General features: G+C 40.9%; 1 protein-coding gene across 2 annotated transcripts in view; it reads right to left on the bottom strand.

Annotated features, from left to right (window-relative positions):
- Window positions 1–22,610: 22,610 nt before the first annotated feature.
- The window catches only part of LOC115170765 (transient receptor potential cation channel subfamily M member 4), an 82,609-nt gene continuing 78,727 nt past the window's right edge, over window positions 22,611–26,492 (bottom strand). For both annotated transcript variants that reach the window (XM_029727046.1, XM_029727047.1), the window contains exons 23-27: window positions 25,978–26,159; window positions 25,033–25,165; window positions 24,716–24,788; window positions 24,366–24,459; window positions 22,611–22,753 (exon numbers count right to left, since the gene is read on the bottom strand). In XM_029727046.1, the coding sequence (XP_029582906.1) occupies window positions 22,725–22,753; window positions 24,366–24,459; window positions 24,716–24,788; window positions 25,033–25,165; window positions 25,978–26,159 (511 nt within the window). In that variant the 3' untranslated portion in view covers window positions 22,611–22,724. The remainder of the gene's footprint in view (window positions 22,754–24,365; window positions 24,460–24,715; window positions 24,789–25,032; window positions 25,166–25,977; window positions 26,160–26,492) is intronic.

The raw sequence follows: 26,492 nt of genomic DNA, 5'->3' as shown, positions 1-26,492 counted from the left end.
CCCTTGTGGACCCCCTTGTGGCCCCCCTAAATGTGGAGTATGAAATAATTTTTACATAACTCATTTTTGCTATCATTCTTTTTTTTACATTTGTTATTAGACAGTGGCAACGTGGAACACTAATGATTATGAACATGGTCTTTTGCCTGCTAATGCCTGCAATGCAGTGAAGAAAACGATTTGACAACAATAACGTCTAATGTAACTAGCCCCTCTAACAGTAAAACTGGCCCCAGCTTGGCCCCCCCAGTTGAAATGGTCTAGAACCGCCACTGATCTACACTTAAATAATATCATTTCAGTAGTCCTCTATTATGATTTTTTTTTTTTTATTCTATCTTGCGTAGCTCATTAGTACATCCTTGTGGTTGAATATATGGTTCATTTTGCAAATATGGGAACTTTTGGAAGTTAAATGTTTTGGAAAACGAAACCTCTTGAAACAGCTTTTTATCTATAAAAATATTTTCTTCATTCTGTCTGGAAACAATATCTAATAGTGGCTGAGACCATATTATTTAGAATATAACGATTTTTATCAGTTCCCCAAATACCCGAGGGGAAATGTCATTTCCACCACGTCATAAAATGTGCTATTTTTGTTGAAAATTAAATTACAGAAATTGTGCAAATGGTATTTTGTATAACATTTCACATTCATTGTATTTTTTAATGTTATTTATTTACTATTTGGACATGTTCTTAATTATATGCATTCATCATTGTCATGTCTAAATGTCCATATATGCCTTGATAATCCCGTCTGGATTACTGCAACTCGCTGTTGGCTGGGCTCCCTGCCTGTGCCATTAAACCCCTACAACTCATCCAGAACGCCGCAGCCCGTCTGGTGTTCAACCTTCCCAAGTTCTCTCATGTCACCCCGCTCCTCCGCTCTCTCCACTGGCTTCCAGTTGAAGCTCGCATCCGCTACAAGACCATGGTGCTTGCCTATGGAGCTGTGAGGGGAACGGCACCTCCATACCTTCAGGCTCTGATCAGGCCCTACACCCAAACAAGGGCACTGCGTTCATCCACCTCTGGCCTGCTGGCCCCCCTACCTCTGAGGAAGCACGGTTCCCGCTCAGCCCAGTCCAAACTGTTCGCTGCTCTGGCACCCCAATGGTGGAACAAGCTCCCTCACGACGCCAGGACAGCGGAGTCAATCACCACCTTCCGGAGACACCTGAAACCCCACCTCTTTAAGGAATACCTGGGATAGGATAAAGTAATCCTTCTACCCCCCCCCCCCCCTTAAAAGATTTAGATGCACTATTGTAAAGTGGTTGTTCCACTGGATATCATAAGGTGAATGCACCAATTTGTAAGTCGCTCTGGATAAGAGCGTCTGCTAAATGACTTAAATGTAAATGTAAATGTAAATGATACTCAGAAAAATATATTTACAACATCAAAATCTTAATATTTTACATTCCATTAGAAATTATCTTAAGAACAAGCATATAAGGTTCACATATGGGAAAAATGCACCTTTGCCTCAAAAATATGTACCGTGATGGTAATGTGTCATGTCCTGACCAGTATAGAGGATTATTTGTATTATTTGGTCAGGGCGTGGCAGAGGTATGTTTGTTTTGTATGGTGGGTTTTTTTGTGTATAGCTTAGGGGGGGGTGTTTTTTGTGTGTTCCGGGGTTTTGTGGTGTATGTTTTAGTATGAGTAGGTTCTAGATTAAGTTTTCTATGTGCAGGTTTGGTTGCTGGACTCTCAATTGGAGACAGGTGTTTCTAGTTGCCTCTGATTGGGAGTCCTATAAGTAGGTGTGTGTTTTGTTTGTCACTTGTGGGTAGTTGTATGTTAGCACTGCTTTTGTTTAGCCTGCTACACTGGTCCTGTGGTGAGTTTTGTTTATTGGTTTTTTTTTCCTCGTGTTCTCATTTAAAATAAAAGATGATGAGCACGCAATCCGCTGCATATTGGTCCACTTTGTCCGACAGCGATTTCAACATATCTTCTGACGAAGACGAATGTGACATAATGACTTAGTGTTGTGGTAATGACAGAGTGTGGTGGAAATTACATTTCATATAAAACGACTGATGACAAATACCATTAAACATTTTAATGTCAGTTGTACATGTTACATTTTATTGATGATATGGAACAGACTATTGGTTCCAATTCATCCCAAAGGTGTTCGATGGGGTTGAGATCAGGGCTCTGTGCAGTCCAGTCAAGATCTCAACAAACCATTTCTGTATGGACCTTGCTTTGTGCACGGGGGCATTGTCATGCTGAAACAGGAAAAGGGCCTTCCCCAAAACTGTTGTCACAAAGTTGGAAGCACAGAATCATCTAGAATGTCATTGTATGCTGTAGCGTTAAGATTTCCCCTCACTGGAACTAATGGGCCTAGCCCAAACCATGAAAAACAGCCCCAGATCATTATTCCTCTTCCACCAAACTTGACAGTTTGCACTCTGCATTGGGGCAGGTAGCATTCTCCTGGCATCCTCCAAACCCAGGTCCGTCTGTCGGACTGCCAGATGATGAAGCGTGATTCATCACTCCAGAGAACGCGTTTCCACTGCTCCAGAGTCCCATGGCGGCTAGCATTGACACCACTCCAGCTTGTTATTGTGCATTGTGATCTTATGCTTGTGTGCGGCTGCTCGGCCATGGAAACCCATTTCATGAAGCTCCCGACAGTTATTTTGCTCACATTGCTTCCAGAGGCAGTTTGGAACTCGGTAGTGAGTGTTACAACGTAGGACAGATGATTTTTACGCGCTACGTGCTTCAGCACTTGGCGGTTCCGTTCTGTGAGCTTGTGTGGCCTACCACTTCGTGGATGAGCCGTTGTTGCTCCTAGATTTTACCACTTCACAATAACAGCACTTACAGTTGACCTTGGCAGTTCCAGCAGGGCAGAAATTTGACGAACTGACTTGTTGGAAAAGTGGCATCCTATGACGGTGCCACGTTGAAAGTCACTGAGCTCTTCAGTGTGGACCATTCTACTGTCAATGTTTGTCTATAGAGATTGCATGGCTGTGTGCTCAATTTTATACACCTTTCAGCAACGGGTTTGGCTGAAATAGCCAAATCCACTAATTTGAAGGGGTGTCCACATACTTTTGTAAATATAGAAACATCTTATAGAAACATTAAATAATTAAAGTCAGTAATAACCATAGTAAGTCAAATAAATAGACATCAAAAATCACTCATCCTTATAACTATTCAATTTCAACTTAACCATGATCATATGTAATTTGTTTGTCTTTTCAGGTCTTAAGGTAAGTAAAAATGTATGAACTAATACATTCTGTCCTTACCACCCCATTCTGTCCTTACCATCACAGTTCATTATGTGGTGGTAATGACATGTGGTGGGAATGACATTTTTACAGTATTTGGTCATAAATAGCAGGGATTCTAGCATGCTAACTCCAGTTAAACAACTAGCATACAATGTATTCTAAATACACAATTTAAACATAATTTAAAAAATCAAACATCATTTGATGAAATTATAGCCTATTTGGTAATGACGTACAATAAAAACATCCTCTCAAGTCATATTTACCTTTATTTTTCTATAATTTCCTGGCATCAAAATTGGAATTCCCCTCCATGACATCCACGTGCTCCCCTGTCACTATTCATATACATGGTAACCAAGTTCAAACTTTTGAAAAAAGGTTATCATGTCATTTGCTTGTCGTGGGGTTAATGACACAATACTTAGAGACAACTGCATTTTGTGTAAAAAAAAAAGTAACAAATGGCTTATGCACATCTATGTATATAGTTTCCATTTATTTAATGGAAACAGGTGCATTAAATATTTTGTAATTATCAAGACTTTTGAAAGTGTAATACATTGAAGAATGTCAAAAGTCTGTAGAGACCGGACAAAAACAGTGAAATCCATACATGAAATGCTTAAGAAAATAAAATAAAAAAATTTTAAAGCTGAAAAAAAGGCTATTTTAGTTTCTACTTAGAGGCGAAATAAAAAAAATGTAATTGACATTTTACCTTAAATCTAACCCTGAGCACAAAAAGGCCCGTATTTGCAAAATTCCCGCATATAAACTCAGCAACAAAATAAACGTCCCTTTTTCATGACCCTGTCTTTCAAAGATAATTGGTAAAAATCTAAATAACTTCACAGATCGTCATTGTAAATGGTTTAAACACTTTCCATGCTTCTTCAATGAACCATAAACAATTAATGAACACACACCTGTGGAACGGTCGCTAAGACAATAACAGCTTACAGACGGTAGGTAATTAAGGTCACAGTTATGAAAACTTAGGACACTAAAGAGGCCTTTCTACTGACTCTGAAAAATACCAAAATAAAGATGCCCAGGGTCCCTGCTCACCTGCGTGAACGTGCCTTAGGCATGCTGCAAGGAGGCATGAGGACTGCAGATGTGGCCAGGGCAATAAATTGCAAAGTCCATACTGTGAGACGCCTAAGACAGACCTACAGGGAGACAGGACAGACAGCTGATCGTCCTCGCAGTGGCAGATCACGTGTAACAACACCTGTACAGGATCGGTACATCCAAACATCACACCTGTGGGACAAGTACAGGATGGCAACAACAACTGCCCGAGTTACACCAGGAACACACAATCCCTCCATCAGTGCTCAGACTGTCCGCAATAGGCTGAGAGAGGCTGGACTGAAGGCTTGTAGGCCTGTTGTAAGGCAGGTCCTCACCAGAAATCACCGGCAACAACGTCGCCTATGGGCACAAACCCACCGTCGCTGGACCAGACAGGACTGGCAAAAAGCGCTCTTCACGAGTCGCGGTTTTGTCTCATCAGGGATGATCGTCGGATTCGTGTTTATCGTCGAAGGAATGAGCGTTACACCGAGGCCTGTACTCTGGAGCAGGATCAATTTGGAGGTGGAGGGTTCATCATGGTCTGGGGCGGTGTGTCACAGCATCATCGGACTGAGCTTGTTGTCATTGCAGGCAATCTCAACACTGTGCGTTACAGGGAAGACATCCTCCTCCCTCATGTGGTACCCTTCCTGCAGGCTCATCCTGACATGACCCTCCAGCATGACAATGCCACCAGCCATACTGCTCGTTCTGTGCGAATGTCAGTGTTCTGCCATGGCCAGCGAAGAGCCCGGATCTCAATCCCATTGAGCACATCTGGGACCTGTCGGATCAGAGGGTGAGGGCTAGGGCCATTCAAAATGCAGTTGACAGTGAGAGGACGTTTCTTTTTTTTCTGAGTTAGTGTATCTATTGTAAAATACATTGTAAAATACATCTATCCTAAAATACAACAATGAATAATGTGGAACAAATAAATACCATCAAATGATACCTTACAACTTACAATAATGAGCACCTTGTGACACAGCTGTGAAAACCAACCTGGCAATATTTAAATACATAAACTTTGATCGTTTTTAGTACAGTTGTGTCATTAATTGTTTTTGTACACTCACATGGCAATCAGACTAAAATACTGAATTCTGGTGTGTGGAATATAGAGGAGGTGCTTGCTGTGTGGGTGGGAGGTTCTGCCTGTCACTTGTTCTCAACAGGCAGCCAGTCTTGGAAGGGGGACTTGAAGAAGGAGTCTGCAAAGAGCAGGCACTGCTGCTCTGTTTGTTCTGAGTGTTTGTCGTGCTAGTGTTTTTAGTTCATCTGTGTATCTCACATTATGTGATAGAGCAAGAAAACGCTCTTAGCAGATAATGACAACAACAGTAACTGTAGATGATGTAATGAAAAATTGGAGGGTGGTTGGTAATGGAGGATCCACGTCTGGGTGTTGGGCAGAACCCATAGGTCCTGGAGAACAGGAGCAGGAGTTAAAAGGAACAGGGTAGGAGATAGACGTAAGTAATTAAACACACAGGAAAATGTGATGGATTAGTGCAGTGTTATAAATGGGAGATATGTACTTTCAACAATTTTGGAATGTATAGCCTACCTCAAGCTGGTCCACCTCCGACTCAGAGCACAGAGAATCAGACTGATTCAAACTCACTGGTTCTGGTGGATGCCAAACCTCCTGAGAATCTCGGACAGTCGATGGTCCTAAAGTCATTTGGAGAGGTAAATTGAAGAGGTACATTTTTATATGCTCAGCATTGGGCTTCACTGAAGTCAGTGCTTTCAGTGGCCGACCATCCAACTGCTCCAACTGTAGAAGATTGTTGGCTTCCACCAACATTTTTTATATTCACTTTATCAGATGGTGACCCCATCTAGGAGCGAAAGAGCTGCGAGGTTTCCCAGGTCTCGCCTTCCTTTTGTCCTTCTTCCAAACCAAGTAATTTGCCCATATGTCGAAGCGCTTGGTCCCCTTCTTGATTCTGCTCCAGTAGCTCTCCTTCTGTTTCTCCTGCGCCTTGTCAATGTTCAGTCTAACCTTGATTGATAACAGGAATAAATGCAATTATATTTCATATTACAAATACATTTCTTACATATCGCTTGGAGGGCCAGAAAATAAATTAACAAAAAATACAAACACATATCTATTTATAGGACCCTCAGAGGCAACAAGAAAACACCTGCCTCCAATTGAGAGTCCAACCCCCAATTACCTAAACATAGAAATACAAATGACTAGACTAAACATAGAAATGCATAAACATAGAACATTGCCCAAAACCTGGAATAATAAATCAAACACCCCACTAAACACACAACCACCCCGAACCACATAAAACAAATACCCCCTGCCACGTCCTGACCAAACTACAATAACAAATAACCCCTATTACTGGTCAGGACGTGACATAGACAAACAACAACACTAAGTCAATCAGAAATTAGAAAGACTAGAGTTTATGCAATAATTGTATATACAATTGCATTGTACCTCAGTCAACAGCTGCGGTTCCCGTCCGTATTCGGTGGAGGCCTGGATGCTGCTGTTGTGTGCAAAGAGAATTACCTTCAGGTTTTTCTCCCACCCTTTCTGGTAGCAATCAAGGGACTTGCCCATGGCAGTCTTGAGGGTCTGGTTGGTCCATTCACCAACCCTGGAGGAGGGGGTAGGAAAGCGATATCTATTGACAATAGATATTGAAATTCAGTACCAGTCAAATTTTGGACACACCCACTCAATCCTTTATTTGTACTATTTTCTACATTGTAGAATAATAGTGAAGACATCACAGCTATGAAATAACACATATGGAATCATGTAGTAACCAAAGAAGTGTTAAACAAATCAAAATATATTTTATATTTGACATTCTTCAAAGTAGCCATCCTTTGCCTTGATGACAGCTTTGCACACTCTTGGCATTCTCTCAATCAGCTTCATGAGGTAGTCAGCTGGAATGCATTTCAGTTAACAGGTGTGCCTTATTAAAAGTCAATTTGTGGAATTTCTTAATGTGTTTGAGCCAATCAGTTGTGTTGTGACAAGGTAGGGATGGTATACAGAAGATAGTCCTATTTGATAAAAGACCAAGTACATGTTATGGCAAGAACAGCTCAAAAAAGCAAAGAGAAATGACAGTCCATCATTACTTTAATACATGAAGGTCAGTCAATCCGGAAAATGTCAAAAACTTTGAAAGTTTCTTCAAGTGCAGTCGCAAAAACCATCAAGCACTATGATGAAACTGTCTCTCATGAGGACCGCCACAGGAAAGGAAGACCCACAGTTACCTCTGCTGCAGAGGATAAGTTAATTAGAGTTACCAGCCTCAAAAATTGCAGCCCAATTAAATGCTTCACAGAGTTCAAGTAAAAGACACATCTCAACATCAACTGTTCGGAGGAATCAGGCTTTCATGGTCGAATTGCTGCAAAGAAACCACTACTAAAGCACATCAATAAGAAGAGACTTTCTTGGGCCAAGAAACACGAGCAATGGACATTAGACCGGTGGAAATCTGAGTCCAAATTTGAGATTTTTGGTTCCAACCACTGTGTCTTTGTGAGATGTAGAGTAGGTGAACGGATGATCTCTGCAAGTGTGGTTCGCGCCGTGAAGCATGGAGGAGGAGGCGTGATGGTGTGGGGGTGCTTTGCTGGTGACACTGTCTGTGATTTATTTAGAATTCAAGGCACATTTAACCAGCATGGCTACCACAGCATTCTGCAGTGATACGCCATCCATCTGGTTTGCACTTAATGGAACGATCATTTGTTTTTCAACAGGACATTGACCTAAAACACCTCCAGGCTTTGTAAGGGCTATTTGACCAAGAAGGAGAGTGATGGAGTGCTGTATCAGATGACCTGGCCTCCATAATCACCAGACCTCCAAAACATCAATATTGAAGACATCAAAAGCCACCCTTTCCCTTGATGACAGCTTTGCATACTCTTGGCATTCTCTCAACCAGCTTCACCTTGAATGCATTTCCAATAGTTTTGAAGGAGTTCCCACATATGCTGAGCACTTGTTGGCTGCTTTTCCTTCACTCTGCGGTCCAACTCATCCAAAACATCTCAAATGCACACAATCCATTTATTTATTCATTTATTTATTATGATACTCATTAGCTTTTGCTGATGCAGCTGCAACTCGTCCTGGGGTCCACATACAAAACAAAACAAAACATAACATAATACAGAACATTAATAGACAAGAACAGCTCAAGGACAGAACAACATACATTTAAAATAGTAATATAAATAAGAACACCTTGTTTACATCAACCCACAGACTCATATAAACACGTGTACATATACATCTAAATACACACAAATGCAGCACATGCACACAAAGAGTGAGACGGCCGTGATTTCACGTCCTCGATGTAGAGCTTCATTCTCTGATATAAATTGGGGCTTCCCCTGAAGAACGTCTGATAAAGAGAGAGAGAGAAAGATGATCATTAATATATATCTACAGTCACCTCAAATTATTGGTAGCCTTGATAAAGAAGAGCAAAAAAGACTGTATAAAATAAAAAAGACAAACACTGAGCTATGTTGTATGCTAACAAAATAGGAATATTATATTGTATTATACTAATACAATTGCTTAGATAAAGAGATTTTGTTTAACAAGTAATACAACAAAATCTCAAAAAGATGATTGGCACGGGTCCCTGTTTTCAATACTTTGTGCACCCTCCTTTGTGAGGATAACGCCTGTCGTGGCTAAATTGTCCAATATAATTGTCCTTTAACAATTTTTTTATCCTAATCCCTTAACCACAATGGAGAGTGCAAAAAAATGTTAGTCTTGAAGCATACAAATTCAATGTCCAGAGTTCGATTCAAGTTGAAAAATCTCATATTTTTTATTTGTGGGAATAGCTGGGAATTCATTTTTAGATGAATTCCTGGTGATTTTACAATTGTTGTTTTTAATTTTTTATCCAGAGGTTTGTTGAGAATGAAGTACAGAAATATTTAATTTACATAAGTATTCACACCCCTAAATCAATACATTGTATTAGCACCTTTGTCGGTGATTTACAGCTTTGAGTCATCTTGGGTATATCTGTATCAGATCTGCACATCTGGATTTTGGGATTTTCTCCATTCTTCCTTGCATATTTTCTCAAGCTCTGTTAAGTTAGATGGGGAGTGGCGCTGAACAGCATTCTTCAAGTCTTTCCACAGATTTACAGTGGGATTCAGGTAGGAGCTTTGGCTTGGCCACTCAAGGAAATTCTTGTTTTGAAGCCATTCCAGCGTTGCTTTGGCTGTACAGTGCATTCGGAAAGTATTCAGACCCCTTGACTTATCCACATTTTGTTACGTTACAGCCTTATTCTAAAACTGATTAAATAAAAAATGTCCTAATCAAGCTACACACAATACCCAATAATGACAAAGCGAAAACGGGTTTTTGGAAATGTTTGCAAATGTCTTAAAAACAAAAAACAGAAATATCTTATTTACATAGTAAGTATTCACACCCTTTGCTATGAGACTCAAAATTGAGTTCAGGTGCAACCTGTTTCTAGTGATCATCCTAGAGATGTTTCTACAACTTGATTGGAGTCCACCTGTGGTAAATTCAATTGATTGAACATAGACAGGTGTGTGCCTTTCCTAATTATGTAAGGTCCCACAGTTGACAATGTATTTCAGAGAAAAGGGCTTTGGTCAGGAAGGTGACCAAGAACTCGATGGTCACTCTGACGAAGCTCCTTTATGGTAGAGTGGCCAGACGGAGGCCACTCATCAGTTTAAGTCACATGACTGCCTGCTTGGAGATTGCCAAAAGGCACCTAAAGGACTCTCAGACCATGAGATACAAGATTCTCTAGTTTGGTGAAACCAAGATTGAACTCTTTGGCCTGAATGCCAAGTGTCAAGTCTGGAGGAAACCTGGCACCATCCCTACGGTGAAGCATGGTGGTGGCAGCATTATGCTGCGGGATGCTTTTCAGCAGCAGGAACTGGGAGACTTGTCAGGATTTAGGGAAAGATGAACAGAGCAAAGTAAAGGGAGATCCTTGATGAGAACCTGCTCCAGAGTGCTCAGGAGGGAAGGTTCAGCTTCCAACAGGACAATGACCCTATGAACACAATCAAGATAATGTAGGAGTGGCTTCGGGACAAGTCTCTAAATGTTCTTGAGTTGACCAGCTAGAGCCCGGACTTGAACCCGATTGAACATCTCTGGAGAGACCTGAAAATAGCTTTGCAGCGATGCTCCCCATCCAAGCTGACAGGGCTTGAGAGGATCTGCAGAGAAGAATAGGAGAAACTCCCTACATACAGGTGTGCCAAGCTTGTAGCATCATACCCAAGAAGCCTCAAGGCTGTAATCGCTGTCAAAAGGTGCTTCCACAAAGTACTGAGTAAAGGGTCTGAATACTTATGCAAATGTGATTATATACATTTTCCTTTTTTAATAAATTTGCAAACATTTCTAAAAAACAGATTTTTCTTTGTCATTGTGGGGTATTGTGTGTAGATTAATTGTTAGTCTTATTCTAAGACATTTTTGAATAAAGCTGTAACGTAACACAATGTGGAAAAAGTCAAGGGGTTTGAATACTTTCTGAAGGCACTGTAGTTTCTGCTCTGACATGCACTGTCAACTGTGGGACCTTATATAGACAGGTGTGTTTCTTTCTAAATCATATCCAAACTATTGAATTGGACACAGGTGGACTCCAATCAATTTGTAGTGACATCTCAAGGATGATCAAAGGATATTGGATGTACCGGAGTTCAATTTGGACTGTCATAGAAAAGGGTCGTGAATTCTTATGTAAATTAGATGTTTCTGTAATAAACACATTTGCTAAAATGTCTAAAAACATATTTGCACTGTCATTATGGGGTATTGTGTGTTGATAGGTGAGAACAAATATATTTAATCCATGTTGAATTCAGGCTGTAACACAACAAAATATGGAATAAGTCAAGAGGTATGAATACTTTCTGAAGGCACTTGTTGGAGACTATTTGACATGAGCCTGTTGTAGTTATATAACGAGCTTGTTTATAATTGCATAATCCACTTATTAGTAGTAATAACTTATTGGTTAGGATGTTGGCGATGGAGAGTGTCATTACAGTGGGAAGCACAGAAAGGGAAGCACAGAAAGTGTCTATGTCCAGATATGTTTTTGCCTGCATGTTTCTGGTACTGGTTCCGGACAATATTTTTGCTTATAAATCGATCTGTGGTCACTGCAAGCCATTGCACAACTTTTTTGCACCTGTTTGACATAGGATCTGAAATTTGAAACAACTTGAAGCTGGGATGTCCCTCCTACCATTAATCTAAAATAATTTATAGATTTTAAACAAAAAAAAACGTTATGTTTGTCATAGGAAGACAATATATAATATGAGATGAAAGGTGAGTTCCTAAAGAGTTCAGGAAGGCAAGCTAGAGCTCTGTGTGATGTTCACAGAGGTGGGGGCAGATGTTTTGATCATGAGAAATCTTTAGAAAATATGTACATTTTCTCCACACTAAACATACAAACATGTATTTTACAGTTGTAAGGAAGGTGAAATCTTATAGTTAGTCATTTTATAATTTGATTATACTATATTTAGAAAGCATATTAGTAATCTCAAGCCTTATTCATACAGTTTTGTTGAATAGGAAATACGTCAAATAAGATATCATATTTTCATCATATTTGTGCTGTGGACTTGAGCTTGCGTCCTCAAAAGTGACTACACCTCAGCAATGTGTAACTATTTTTACCAGAAAGGTGAGATTTTAACCTTTCTTGGTATATGCAGCATTACCCGTTATTGTTTATGGTCCTCTCATGATAAATAATTACTGTAGTGGATTACGTAAATTACATTTTAGATGGCATGTAGTTACATTTAAGATAATCTATTAGCATTTCTAAGTATGTGAAGAGGCACAGTCAAGTCTCAGTTCCTGGTAAAGTCAGGCTAGTTTTTGTGGAATTAGCGCAGGGAGAGATGTGGAGTTCAACATTGAAGTGAGGACAACAGCTGAAGAAAGAAGAAACCCATTGGAGGGAGGCTAGAGGGGCGCGTCCCAACACTACTCCAACTGTAGTCTCATTTCACACACACACACACACACACACACACACACACACACACACACACACACACACACACACACACACACACACACACACACACACACACACACACACAGGTTCTGAACTCACTGAGTTACAATAACACCAATGAAAGACCTGCTTCCTGTGCTTGGCCCTCCTATGTTGAACATAATAAACGGCTCTCTATCCACCGGATGTGTACCAAACTCACTAAAAGTGGCAGTAATAAAGCCTCTCTTGAAAAAGCCAAACCTTGACCCAGAAAATATTAAAAACTAATCGGCCCATATCGAATCTCCCATTCCTCTCAATTTATTTTTGAAAAAGCTGTTGTGCAGCAACTCACTGCCTTCCTGAAGACAAACAATGTATACGAAACACTTCAGTCTGGTTTTAGACCCCATCATAGCACTGAGACTGCACTTGTGAAGGTGGTAAATTACATTTTAATGGCGTTAGACCGAGGCTCTGCTTCTGTCCTCGTGCTCCTAGACCTTAGTGCTGCTTTTGATACCATGGATCACCACATTTTTTTGGAGAGATTGGAAATCCAAATTGGTCTACACGGACAAGTTCTGGCCTGGTTTAGATCTTATCTGTCAGAAAGATATCAGTTTGTCTCTGTGGATGGTTTGTCCTCTGACAAATCAACTGTCAATTTCGGTGTTCCTCAAGGTTACGTTTTAGGAAATATATTGTTTTCACTATATATTTTACCTCTTGGTGATGTCATTCGGAAACATAATGTTAACTTTCACTGCTATGCGGATGACACACAGCTGTACATTTCGATTAAACATGGTGAAGCCCCAAAATTAGCCTCCCTCGAAGCCTGTGTTTCAGACATATGGAAGTGGATGGTTGCAAAATGTTCTACTTTTAAACTCGGACAAAACAGAGATGCACCTTTTTTCCCATCTACGTAACATTGCAAAAATCTGAAACTTTCTGTCCAAAAATTATGCAGAAAAATGAATCTATGCTTTTGTCACTTCTAGGTTAGACTACTGCAATGCTCTATTTTCCGGCTACTCGGATAAAGCACTAAATAAACTTCAATTAGTGCTAAACACGGCTGCTAGAATCTTGACTAGAACCCAAAAAATTTGATCATATTACTCCAGCGCTAGCCTCTCTACACTGGCTTCCTGTTAAGGCAAGGACTGATTTCAAGGTTTTACTGCTAACCTACAAAGCATTACATGGGCTTGCTCCTACCTATCTTTCCAATTTGGTCCTGCCGTACATACCTACACGTACGCTATGGTCACAAGACACAGGCCTCCTTACTGTGCCTAGAATTTCTAAGCAAACAGCTGTAGGCAGGGCTTTCTCCTATAGAGCTCAATTTTTATGGAATGGTCTGCCTACCCATGTGAGAGACGCAGACTCAGTCTCAACCTTTAAGTCTTTATTGAAGACTCATCTCTTCAGTAGGTCCTATGATTGAATGTAGTCTGGCCTAGGAGTATGAAGGTGAACGGAAAGGCACTGGAGCAACGAACCACACTTGCTGTCTCTGCCTATTACAGGGGTTGAGTCACTGGCTTACTGGTGCTCTTCCATGCCGTCCCTAGGAGGGGTGCGTCACTTGAGTGGGTTGAGTCACTGACGTGATCTTCCTGTCCGGCTACCCATAATGGACGCTAAGTAGCCCTATATGGGGAGACTTGAGAAATGGGATGGAGCACACAGAGTACACTGTTATGCATGTTGTTGTTATTTCTTCACAATAAAATTAAGCAGAAATGTGAACAACTGTCTCGATTCAGTGTTACGTAGCAAAATTTGAAATTTTATTTTTTTTACCTTGGATAAAAGTAGAGACTCAGAGCTACAAAATCGTATATATCATACACTGCAGTTAAGGAACAATGGGAAAGTAATTCTGCTTTGAAAGTTGATAAACTTGTAACCCCACTTTTGAGAAAATTGCCCTTGAAAGTTTTGGTACACCTACTGGAGAGCTCTTTTTGTCTACACCTTTCAGCATCTTTCACACCCTCTTAAGCCTTAGCCTCACCCATCTCTTTAAGGATTTCAAGACTACAAGTGGTGATAGAAGTAGCCTACAATAAGGAAAAACTCCAGGTAAAAATACACTTGGCCTATATCCCGATATGACTTTGGTGCAGGGGATGTTGTTCATCACATTACCGTCTTACTATATCAAATCAAATCTAAGTTTATTTGTCACATGCACAGGATGCAAAAGGTGTAAATGGTACAGTGAAATGGTTAATTGCATATTTGCATAGTAGTAATATCAAAAATAGAAAGTGTCCGGAATTTTTTTTTAAATAAATATTTTATAATTATTAGATGATGCTTACCCAGACACATTTGTCTAAATTGATGGGTCATGTGAAAGAAATACTATAACCACTCCCCAGCCACATCTAGCTAAGTGGATGGGTCACCATTGTCTAGACATGTACACATGTTCATGAAATACAATAGATGGCCGTAGTCACCCCCAGACACACCTGGCTAACTTGATGGGTCATGTAATCATCTGGCGAAGTGGAGTCTTTTGTTAGCTAGCTAAACAATGAACCATAACCATAGCAAGCAACAACGCATCAAATGCTGTAGGATGAATCTGCAGGTAGCTAAAGCTAACCAACAAGGTTCAATGTTAGCTAGCTAGTTAACATTAGGCTATAACTAGCAATGCAAATGGTTTTCTGAGATACTAATAATATTACTCCACAGATCATACATGTAACATTAGCTAGCAAGCCAGCAATCAAAGGTTCGCTAGCTAGCTAACAGTACGCTTGAACTTTCTGACAAAATTACAAATTTACAATATCTGAAAATGTAGCTTGGCTGTGTGCTTAGGGTCGTTGTCCTGTTGGAAGGTGAACCTTTGCCCAGTCTGAGGTCCTGAGCACTCTAGAGCAGGTTTTCTTCAATAATCTCTTTGTGCTTTGCTCTGTTCATCTTTGCCTCGATCCTGACTAGTCTCCCAGTCCCTGCCGCTAAAAAACATCCCCACAGCATGATACTGTCACCACCATGCTTCACAATAGGGATTGTGACAGGTTTCCTTCAGACGTGACACTTGGCATTCAGCCAAAGAGTTCAAACTTGGTTTCATCAGACCAGAGAATCTTGTTTCTCATGGTCTGAGAGTCCTTTAGGTGACTTTTGGCAAACTCCAGGCGGGCTGTCATGTGCCTTTTACTGAGAAGTGGCTTCCATCTGGCCACTCTACCATAAAGGCCTAATTGGTAGAGTGCTGCAGAGATGGTTATCCTTCTGGAAGGTTCTCCCATCTCCACAGAGGAACTCTAGAGCTCTGTCAGAATGACCATTGAGTTCTTGGTCACCTCCCTGACCATGGCCCTTCTCCCCCGATTGCTCAGTTAGGCCGGGCGGCCAGCTCTAGGACGAGTCTTGCTGGTTCCACACTTCCATTTAAGAATGACGGAGATTAAATAATTCACCTTTACGTGACATTGAGTTTAAGAATAGAATAAGGGCAACGCTGGAACAATATTTGGAGATTAATGATGGAGAGTTCTCCTGATTTCAACGTATTGAAAATACGTCCTTCAGAACCGAAAATGGTTCCGACAGTGGAAATATATATAAAATAAAGGAAAATCAAAATTTTTACTGCACTGGGGCTTTAAAATATATAGAAGGCATTACATTTTGTTTGTACAGATTTTTTTTTTTAAAGCCATTCAACATGCATACATACATCTTGGAACAAACTCCTCAGTAGTAGCAACTCTTTATCTTATGTACAGTTGAAGTCGGAAATTTACATACACCTTAGCCAAATACATTTAATCCTAGTAAAAATTCCCTGTCTTAGGTCAGTTAGGATCTCCACTTTATTTTAAGAATGTGAAATGTCAGAATAATAGTAGAGAGAATTATTTATTTCAGCTTTCATTTCTTTCATCACATTCCCAGTGGGTCAGAAGTTTACATACACTCAATTAGTATTTGGTAGCATTGCCTTTAAATTGTTTAACTTGGGTCAAACGTTTCTGGTAGCCTTCCACAAGCTTCCCACAATAAGTTGGGTGAATTTTGGCCCTTGCTCGCACACGCTTTTTCAGTTCTGCCCACACATTTTCTATAGGATTGAGGTCAGGGCTTTGTGATGGCCACTCCAATACCTTGACTTTGTTGTCCTTAAGCCATTTTGCTACAACTTTGGAAGTATGCTTGGGGTCATTGTCCATTAGGAAGACCCATTTGTATCCAAGCTTTAACTTCCTGACTGATGTCTTGAGGTGTTGCTTCAATATATCCACATCATTTTCCTACCTCATGATGCCATCTATTTTGTGAAGTGCACCCATCCCTCCTGCAGCAATGCACCCCCACAACAAGCATCCCCCTTTTTCCTCCTGTAACCCTCTCACCAGGCTCGAATATGACTCTCACAATTTTAACTTATGTAGAGTGCCTCAACAGCATGGGATGTTAGGTGAGAAGGACATCTCCAATAAGAATTACTATTGTAAACTATCTAGGTGTAACGCCCTGGCCATAGAGAGGGGTTTTTTGTTCTTTATTTTGGTTAGGCCAGGGTGTTACATTGGGTGGGCGTTCTATGTTCTTTTTCTATGTTTTTGTATTTCTTTGTTTTGGGCCATGTGTGGCTCCCAATCAGGCACAGCTGAAGTTCGTTGTGGTTGATTGGGAGTCACACATAAGTGCATGTTTTTCCGTTGGGGTTTTGTGGGTAATTGTTTCTGTTCAGTGTTTCACCTGACAGGACTGTTGGCTGTCAGTTTCTTATTTTGTATTTGTATAGTGTCCATTTAATAATTAAATATGATGAACACTAACTCCTCTGCGTTTTGGTCCACTCTCTCTTCAGACAGCCCTTACACTAGGGTTATGACAATAAGGTATTAACTTCAGATGAAATGATTATAGGTTTCTTTTATTGAATCAGGATAAACCATCCCATGCATTAAATTAAATTGAAACAATCAATGACTCCACCAAGGAAACATACATAACGTTCCATATGTGTATTAAAACATTTTCAAACACTAATACATTTTCAGACACAACATCAAAAGAAATAAAAAATAATAAACCCCAATTAGTGGTGCACAACCCGTGTCCAAATTATTTCAAGTTTGCTTAAGCGCGTTGGAGCAACAAAAAAAAAATTAAGACACCCAAAAATATCCAGAAGCACCTCACGTTGTGGTTACTCACTACTTAGTAGATATTCCCTCAGCGAAGTATGGCAGTTCCATGCAGGTTTCCTCATAAAGTCCAAGGCAAGCACAGCTACCCATGCAGACAGTACTCCTTAGTAGTAACCGATATCCCATGGGAACACGAACTCGTTAAGCTTCCCAAGCAATTATCTCCCGGTGTCACACGATGCTAGGCTAACCTCAAGGCTGGCAAATACCTCCACGACGAGACGGTAGCTTCAGTCTTTACTAAGTTTTAACAAAATTATAACAACTCTTTTATAAAATAAAATATGTATTTCCCTTCATGTCTTAGTAGGCATGGGTTTTGTTCTAGTTCTGTTGTCTTCTTTTATAATTTTTCTTCACCAACCGTCCTAAGGTAAAACGTCCATCCTTTTATCAATGTCTTTTTCCCTCTCTTCTTTTTCAGGCCTCCCGTTAACCAGGTCAACTCCCATTGGCCACAACTTATCAAGCGACCTTATTGGTCAAAACTTAAACTTCAAAGTAAAACAAACTATTCACTTATACATTAAATAAATATTTCTTCAAAAAGCATAATGCATTAACAACATAAAAATTTAGGAGCAATTCAATCATCTTTTAAATATAATACCAATTAATTACAATAAACTCAATACTTGGTTCAAACAAGGGTATTACATTCCAAACATAACAATGGTCATTATGGGCAAACAGTTCTATTTCAGTTTCATCAGACAGAGGACATTTCTCAAAAAAATATGATCTTTGTCCCCATGTGCAGTTGCAAACCGTAGGCTGGCTTTTTTATGGCGGTTTTGGAGCAGTGGCTTCCATGCTGAGCGGCCTTTCAGGTTATCTCGATATAGGACTCGTTTTACTGTGGATATAGATACTTTTGCACCTGTTTCCTCCAGCATCTTCACAAGGTCCTTTGCTGTTGTTCTGGGATTGATTTGCACTTTTTGCACCAAAGTACGTTCATCTCTAGGAGACAGAACATGTCTCCTTCCTGAGCGGTATGACGGCTAGGTGGTCCCATGGTGTTTATATACTGCTCAAAAAAATAAAGGGAACACTTAAACAACACAATGTAACTGCAAGTCAATCACACTTCTGTGAAATCAAACTGTCCACTTAGGAAGCAACACTGATTGACAATAAATTTCACATGCTGTTGTGCAAATGGAATAGACAACAGGTGGAAATTATAGGCAATTAGCAAGACACCCCCAATAAAGGAGTGGTTCTGCAGGTGGTAACCACAGACCACTTCTCAGTTCCTATGCTTCCTGGCTGATGTTTTGGTCACTTTTGAATGCTGATGGTGCTTTCACTCTAGTGGTAGCATGAGACGGAGTCTACAACCCACACAAGTGGCTCAGGTAGTGCAGCTCATCCAGGATGGCACATCAATGCGAGCTGTGTCAAGAAGGTTTTGTGTCTGTCAGCGTAGTGTCCAGAGCATGGAGGCGCTACCAGGAGACAGGCCAGTACATCAGGAGACGTGGAGGAGGCCGTAGGAGGGCAACAACCTAGCAGCAGGACCGCTACCTCCGCCTTTGTGCAAGGAGGAGCAGGAGGAGCACTGCCAGAGCCCTGCAAAATGTCCTCCAGCAGGCCACAAATGTGCATGTGTCTGCTCAAACGGTCAGAAACAGACTACATGAGGGTGGTATGAGGGCCCGACGTCCACAGGTGGGGGTTGTGCTTACAGCCCAACACCGTGCAGGACGTTTGGCATTTGCCAGAGAACACCAAGATTGGCAAATTCGCCACTGGCGCCCTGTGCTCTTCACAGATGAAAGCAGGTTCACACTGAGCACATGTGACAGACGTGACAGAGTCTGGAGACGCCGTGGAGAACGTTCTGCTGCCTGCAACATCCTCCAGCATGACCGGTTTGGCGGTGGGTCAGTCATGGTGTGGGGTGGCATTTCTTTGGGGGGGCCGCACAGCCCTCCATGTGCTCGCCAGAGGTAGCCTGACTGCCATTAGGTACCGAGATGAGATCCTCAGACCCCTTGTGAGACCATATGCTGGTGCGGTTGGCCCTGGGTTCCTCCTAATGCAAGACAATGCTAAACCTCATGTGGCTGGAGTGTGTCAGCAGTTCCTGCAAGAGGAAGGCATTGATGCTATGGACTGGCCCGCCCGTTCCCCAGACCTGAATCCAAATGAGCACATCTGGGACATCATGTCTCGCTCCATCCACCAACGCCACGTTGCACCACAGACTGTCCAGGAGTTGGCAGATGCTTTAGTCCAGGTCTGGGAGAAGATCCCTCAGGAGACCATCCGCCACCTCATCAGGAGCATGCCCAGGCATTGTAGGGAGGCCACACGCACTACTGAGCCTCATTTTGACTTGTTTTAAGGACATTACATCAAAGTTGGATCAGCCTGTAGTGTGGTTTTTCACTTTAATTTTGAGTGTTACTCCAAATACAGACCTCCATGGGTTGATAAATTGGATTTCCATTGATTATTTTTGTGTGATTTTGTTGTCAGCACATTCAACTATGTAAAGAAAAAAGTATTTAATAAGATTATTTAATTCATTCAGATCTAGGATGTGTTATTCTAGTGTTCCCTTTATTTTTTTGAGCAGTGTACTTGCGTACTATTGTTTGTACAGATGAATGTGGTACCTTCAGGCGGTTGGAAATTGCTCCCAAGGATGAACCAGACTTGTGGAGGTCTACAATTATTTTTCTGAGGTCTTGGCTGATTTCTTTTGATTTCCCCATGAGGTCAAGCAAAGAGGCACTGAGATTGAAGGTAGGCCTTGAAATACATCCACAGGTACACCTCCAATTGACTAAGATGATGTAAATTAGCCTATCAGAAGCTTCTAAAGCCATGACATCATTTTCTGGAATTTTCCAAGCTGTTTAAAGGCACAGTCAACTTAGTGTGTGTAAACTTCTGACCCACTTGAATTGTGATACAGTGAATTATAAGTGAAATAATCTGTCTGTAAACAATTGTTGGACAAATTACCAGTGTCATGCACAAAGTAGCCAAAACTCTAGTTTGTTAAAAAGACATTTGTGGAGTGGTTGAAAAACGAGTTTTAATGACTCCAACCTAAGTGTATGTAAACTTCCGACTTCAACTGTATATCATTTGCATCTATTATTTGCAAACTTTGCCATGAAATGAGCAGCAGAAGAAAGCCTACAGATCCAACGCTAGACCAAACCATTATATGGCACATTCCTCACTTGCTAGATTCAGCAATTAAAGGGCCAGACGCACAATTCATCTATTTGTTAGTTTTCTTCCAGACCAAAACAAATGTGTCTTCTGATGTGGTTTAATCATTGACATGGACTCAGCATTTCCAATTTCGTTGTTTCTCTTTGAACAAATGTCATTTTGAGTGAAAAACAAAACAAATCTAAAACTGAGAAAACATAATTTGTAAAAAAAAAAAAAAAAAACATTTTATAGGGCCCCCCTTAGAGTTCATGTTAACCATTATTACTAATGTGACTCCAATGTCAATGTGCGCGATTGGTATAATGCCGGGAGCCATTTGCTGATTTGACTGCTGTTACACCTCCGAAATCGCCTAGATAAAAACAATGAAACCGCTATGCAGTTGCCGGTTATTGCGGGTTGAGGCAGAACCGATTGAAATTAGCCCTTAAACCTTTACTGCAGCGACTAAATCAGGGTCACACAGAGTGATTATGGTAGTCTTAAACAGATCTACTTTGAAACAAAAGTATACACCTCACACACATGGTTATGGGCTTAAAAAAATAAGGCACCGGTACCATGTCACATATAGAGTTGAAATGTAGAGAATGTTGAGTTTGCATTCCATATATTGCACTTTATATACATCACAGAAGACTGAAATATAACAAAACTTTGACATTAAAACACCAGATTTTTGTTGTATGTTTTAATCTTTATTAATTATGAAATTATGAAAAATATTAATACCATGCGGCCCAAGAGGGCGCTTTTGGTCATTGACTGCAAACCAAAAAGTAACATTTTTGTGATTGTGTCAGGTTGAATGCACCTTTTAAAAATGTCTATACATGTTACATTAAGAACAGATTGTCCTGTTGTCCTGTGATTCTATAACCCACAGGAACAAGATTTCTCGAACATAGGAACAACAAAGTGTAACATAGAAGAGCAACAATGGTCCACATACTAAATGACAGTAGTTCAAATTATCAATGCTTAAAAACGACATTGAAAGGATGGTCGAAAGAGCATCGAGTCCGTGTTTGGCATTGCTTGACATTCCTTGGCCCTGAGCAGTGGTGGAAAAAGTACCCAACTGGCATACTTGAGTAAAAGTAAAGATACCTTAACACAAAATGATTCAAGTAAAAGTGAAAGTCCCCCAGCAAAATACTACTTGAGTAAAAGTCTAAAAGTATTTGGTTTGAAATATAGTTAAGTATCAAAAGTAAATGTAATTGCTAAAATATACTTAAGTATCAAAAGTAAAAGTATAAATCATTTCAAATTCCTTATTATTAAGCACCCCAGACGGCATCATTTTCCTGTTTATTTAAATTTACAGATAGCCAGGGGCACGCTCCAACACTCAGACATAATTTACAAACAAAGCATGTGTTTAGTGAGTGCGTCAGAATAGAGGCAGTAGGGATGACCAGGGATGTTCTCTTGATAAGTGTGTGAATTTGACAATTTTCCTGTCCTGATAAGCATTCAAAATGTAACAAGTACTTTTGGGTGTCAGGGAAATGTATTGAGTAAAAAGTATATCATTTTCTTTAGGAATGCGGTGAAGTAAAAGTAGTGAAAAATATAAATAGTAAAGTAAAGTACAGATACCCCAAAAAACGACTTAAGTAGTACTTTCACGTATTTTTACTTAAGTACTTCACACCACTTGCCCTGAGTGACAGTGATTGTAGGTGTGTGTGTGTGTGTGTGTGTGTGTGTGTGTGTGTGTGTGTGTGTGTGTGTGTGTGTGTGTGTGTGTGTGTGTGTGTGTGTTTAAAGCGATACCCCGAATCCACAAGAGGAATATTTGTCATCATCGACTTCGAGGGACAGCTAAGAGGTCGTGTGTGCGCATCACGATTTCACTGTTCTCCATCAGACATTTGTCAGCTAGTCGGAGAGAGAGGGGTCAGATCTGAAAGTGAAAACATAACAGAAACTGGAATTATTACATACAGTTAAAGTCGGAGTTTACATACACTTAGGTTGGACATTTCTTGTTAACAAACTATAGTTTTGTCAAGTCGGCTAGGACATCTACTTTGTGCATGACACAAGTCATTTTTCCAACAATTGTTTACAGACAGATTATTTCACTGTATCGCAATTCCAGTGGGTCAGAGGTTTACATACACTTAAGTTGACTGTGCCATTAAACCGCTTGAAAAAAATTTGTAGACCTCCACAAGTCTGGTTCATCCTTGGGAGCAATTTCCAAACGCCTGAAGGTACCACGTTCATCTGTACAAACAATAGTACGCAAGTATAAACACCATGGGACCACGCAGCCGTCATACCGCTCAGGAAGGAGACACATTCTGTCTCCTAGAGATGAACGAACTTTGGTGCGAAAATTGCAAATCAATCCCAGAACAACAGCAAAGGACCTTGTGAAGATGCTGGAGGAAACAGGTACAAAAGTATCTATATCCACAGTAAAACGAGTCCTATATCGACATAACCTGAAAGGAACGCTCAGCAAGGAAGAAGCCATTTCTCCAAAACCACCATAAAAAAGCCAGACTACGGTTTGCAACTGCACATGGGGACTAAGATCGTACTTTTAGGAGCAATATCCTCTGGTCTGATGAAACAGAAATAGAACTGTTTGGCCATTATGACCATCATTATGTTAGGAGGAAAAAAGGGGAGGTTTGCAAGCTGAAGAACACCATCCCAACTGTGAAGCACGGGGGTTGCAGCATCATGTTGTGGGGGTGCTTTGCTGCAGGAGGGACTGGTGCACTTCACAAAATAGATGGCATCATGAGGAAAGAAAATTATGTGGATATATTGAGGCAACATCTCAAGACATCAGTCAGGAAGTTAAAGCTTGGATACAAATGGGTCTTCCTAATGGACAATGACCCCAAGCATACTTCCAAAGTTGTAGCAAAATGGCTTAAGGACAACAAAGTCAAGGTATTGGAGTGGCCATCACAAAGCCCTGACCTCAATCCCATAGAGAATTTGTGGACAGAACTGAAAAAGCGTGTGCAAGCAAGGCCTACAAACCTGACTCAGTTACACCAGCTCTGTCAGGAGGAATGGGCAAAAATTCACCCAACTTATTATGGGAAGCTTGTGGAAGGCTACCCGAAACGTTTGACCCAAGTTAAAGAATTTAAAGGTAATGCAACCAAATACTAACTGAGTGCATGTAAACTTCTGACCCACTGGGAATGTGATGAATGAAATAAAACATTCTCTCTACTATTATTCTGACTATTCTGCTATTATTTCACATTCTTAAAATAAAGTGGTGATCCTAACTGGCCTAAGACAGGAATTTTTTACTAGGATTAAATGTTAGGAATTGTGAAAAACTGAGTTTAAATGTATTTGGCTAAGGTGTATGTAAACTTCCGACTTCAACTGTAAGTCCAAGTAATAAAATGTACTGGGGATCAATACATTCAAATAATTGACATGTTATACTCCGTGACCGGAGAGTTAGGAAGCAACCTTCCATAGAAACAGATCATACATGTAACCTATATCATATAGTATACTGTATGCAACCTTACCTCTGAGAGCGGGAGGAGGACGTGTGGTCTTTACCAAGTTACTCTGAGAGAGAGCCTCCGTCATCCAGGAGAGGGCACTAGAACAGTACTCCAACTGGGAATGTGAGAGGGACGGAGAGAGAAAGAGAACCATGACGGATGTGGTCTGTTCAGTGCTGAGCAGGCAGACGCAACAGCTGCGGTCCAAATGCAGACACACACATACTTACGATTACACACTATCGAACACACGTGCGTGCACAGACACACACACACACACCCACTAAACCCTCCAGCTCATTGAGGAGCACTGAAACTTCTGGCACGTGTGTCTGGTTGCCATTGGGCAGATAAAGCAGGGTGACACTAACCTCGGTCTCCAACATTCTCAGCCTGCGGTCGTGGTCCCGAATCTCTGCCATCTGCTTTAATACACTGTCCACCCTTCAAACATGACCACAACACAGGACCACAACAATGGTTAGGGGTCAATTCACTTCTCAGTCCATTCAGGAAGTGAATTGAAGTTCGATTCATGAATTTAAAATGTTATTGACCCGATTCCTAACACAGGAGGACCCATCAGCTACAGCATCTCAACCATTCTATTCATAGGCCAGATAGAAGCCGAGCTGTTAACTGAAGCTGTTAAATGAATCTGGCATTTAGTCTAGGTGAGATGTCTCACTTCACGGAGGTACGTTTGAGTCTCTCTGAGTCTTTCTCTCTCTCTCGTTTGTTCTGGGCAAACAGTATATTCTCCTTCTGGATGGCCTCCCACGTGTTCAGTCTACTGGCCTCCCTACCATGGATCTCCAGAACTGAAGGAGGGATAGAGGAGGAGGGGAAGAACAAAGAAATTGGGAAGAAGAGAAAATTAGAAAAATACTCTTGAAGGAAAATGGAAGTGGACTTCTAAAATACTTGAAGTTCAATACTTGAAGTGAATTATCTGATCACTGGTCTTCCTACAGGGCCGGCGTTATGATAATTTATTTGATCGAGATGTGTGCAGACAGAAAGATGCATCAATCTCAGATAAAGCATCTGAGAGAGTGAAACAGCGCCCAGTAAGTGTAGCCCATGTATCTGTGTAGCCCATGTATCAGTAAGTGTAGCCCATGTATCTGATGCTGTCTGGACAAAAATAGTATGACATGTCATACTCATACTGTTTTTGGCGAGACAGCATCAGATATATGAGCTGTATAGTAAGACCGAGGGGCGCTCACTCTGACGCATTCTCCGGGGAGATAGTTCCAGCCAGTTGCGAATTGAAAGAAAGTTGGTTAGTGCCCAGTGTACTTTTCAGATGCTGGAATAATTTTGGCACTAATGTGCGAAGGTAACCTACTTTTTGAAGTGATTTGTTTGACAACCAAATGAAAACATAACTGGTTGTGTTGATGGCACATTAAAAGGTAATACATTTTTACAGTTAAATTACATGTCTTTTTTTTATACATAGGAGGTTCCGTGAAAAAACGTGCCACACTATAGAAATCAAATGCCTTTCCAACTGATTCGTTCTGGCGCCGGCACTGTTTTCCTCCCTCTCTCTCCCTCCCCTCCTCCTCACTCTCTCCCTCCCATTCCCTCTCCCTCCCTCCCTCCGTCTCCCTCCATCTCTCACCAAAGTGTTTGATCTTGGTGGAGGGGATCTTGCGGATGTGTCTCTTGATGATGAGGTGGATGTGGGAGATAAGGATGAAGGGTGGTGCCAGGCAGGGTCTGGAGTGGTACTCCACGATCAGATTGTAGCGCTGGAACTTCCAGTAGTTGTCGCTGTGCTCCTGCACTTTGGAGAACGTGTGACTGGAGGAAAGGCAGAGAGAGGTAGACACAGTGAAAAGGCTGAATATCAGGAAATGGGTGACTCTCGCTCATATATAAAAAAGATTGGTTTATTATATTTTTTAGTTCATGACATTTTGAGCCCCAATGACACACAGATAATACAGAGCCAGAAAAACATGCCATTAGGACACTCAAATAAAACAAGTTGATTAAATTAAATTAAATCCAACAACACTATTCCAAGACACTCTGAGGAACTAGATAAAATAAGAGGAATTCAACCCAAGGATTAGAGGGGCCTATTGAATGAGTGACGATCTGTCGAGGGGAACACAAAGAGAGTGAAACAGT

This window comes from Salmo trutta, chromosome 32, assembly GCF_901001165.1.
Source record: "Salmo trutta chromosome 32, fSalTru1.1, whole genome shotgun sequence".
NCBI lineage: Eukaryota > Metazoa > Chordata > Actinopteri > Salmoniformes > Salmonidae > Salmo > Salmo trutta.
Note: the sequence above shows the minus strand (reverse complement) of the source record. Positions and strands in the feature narration are given on the sequence as shown.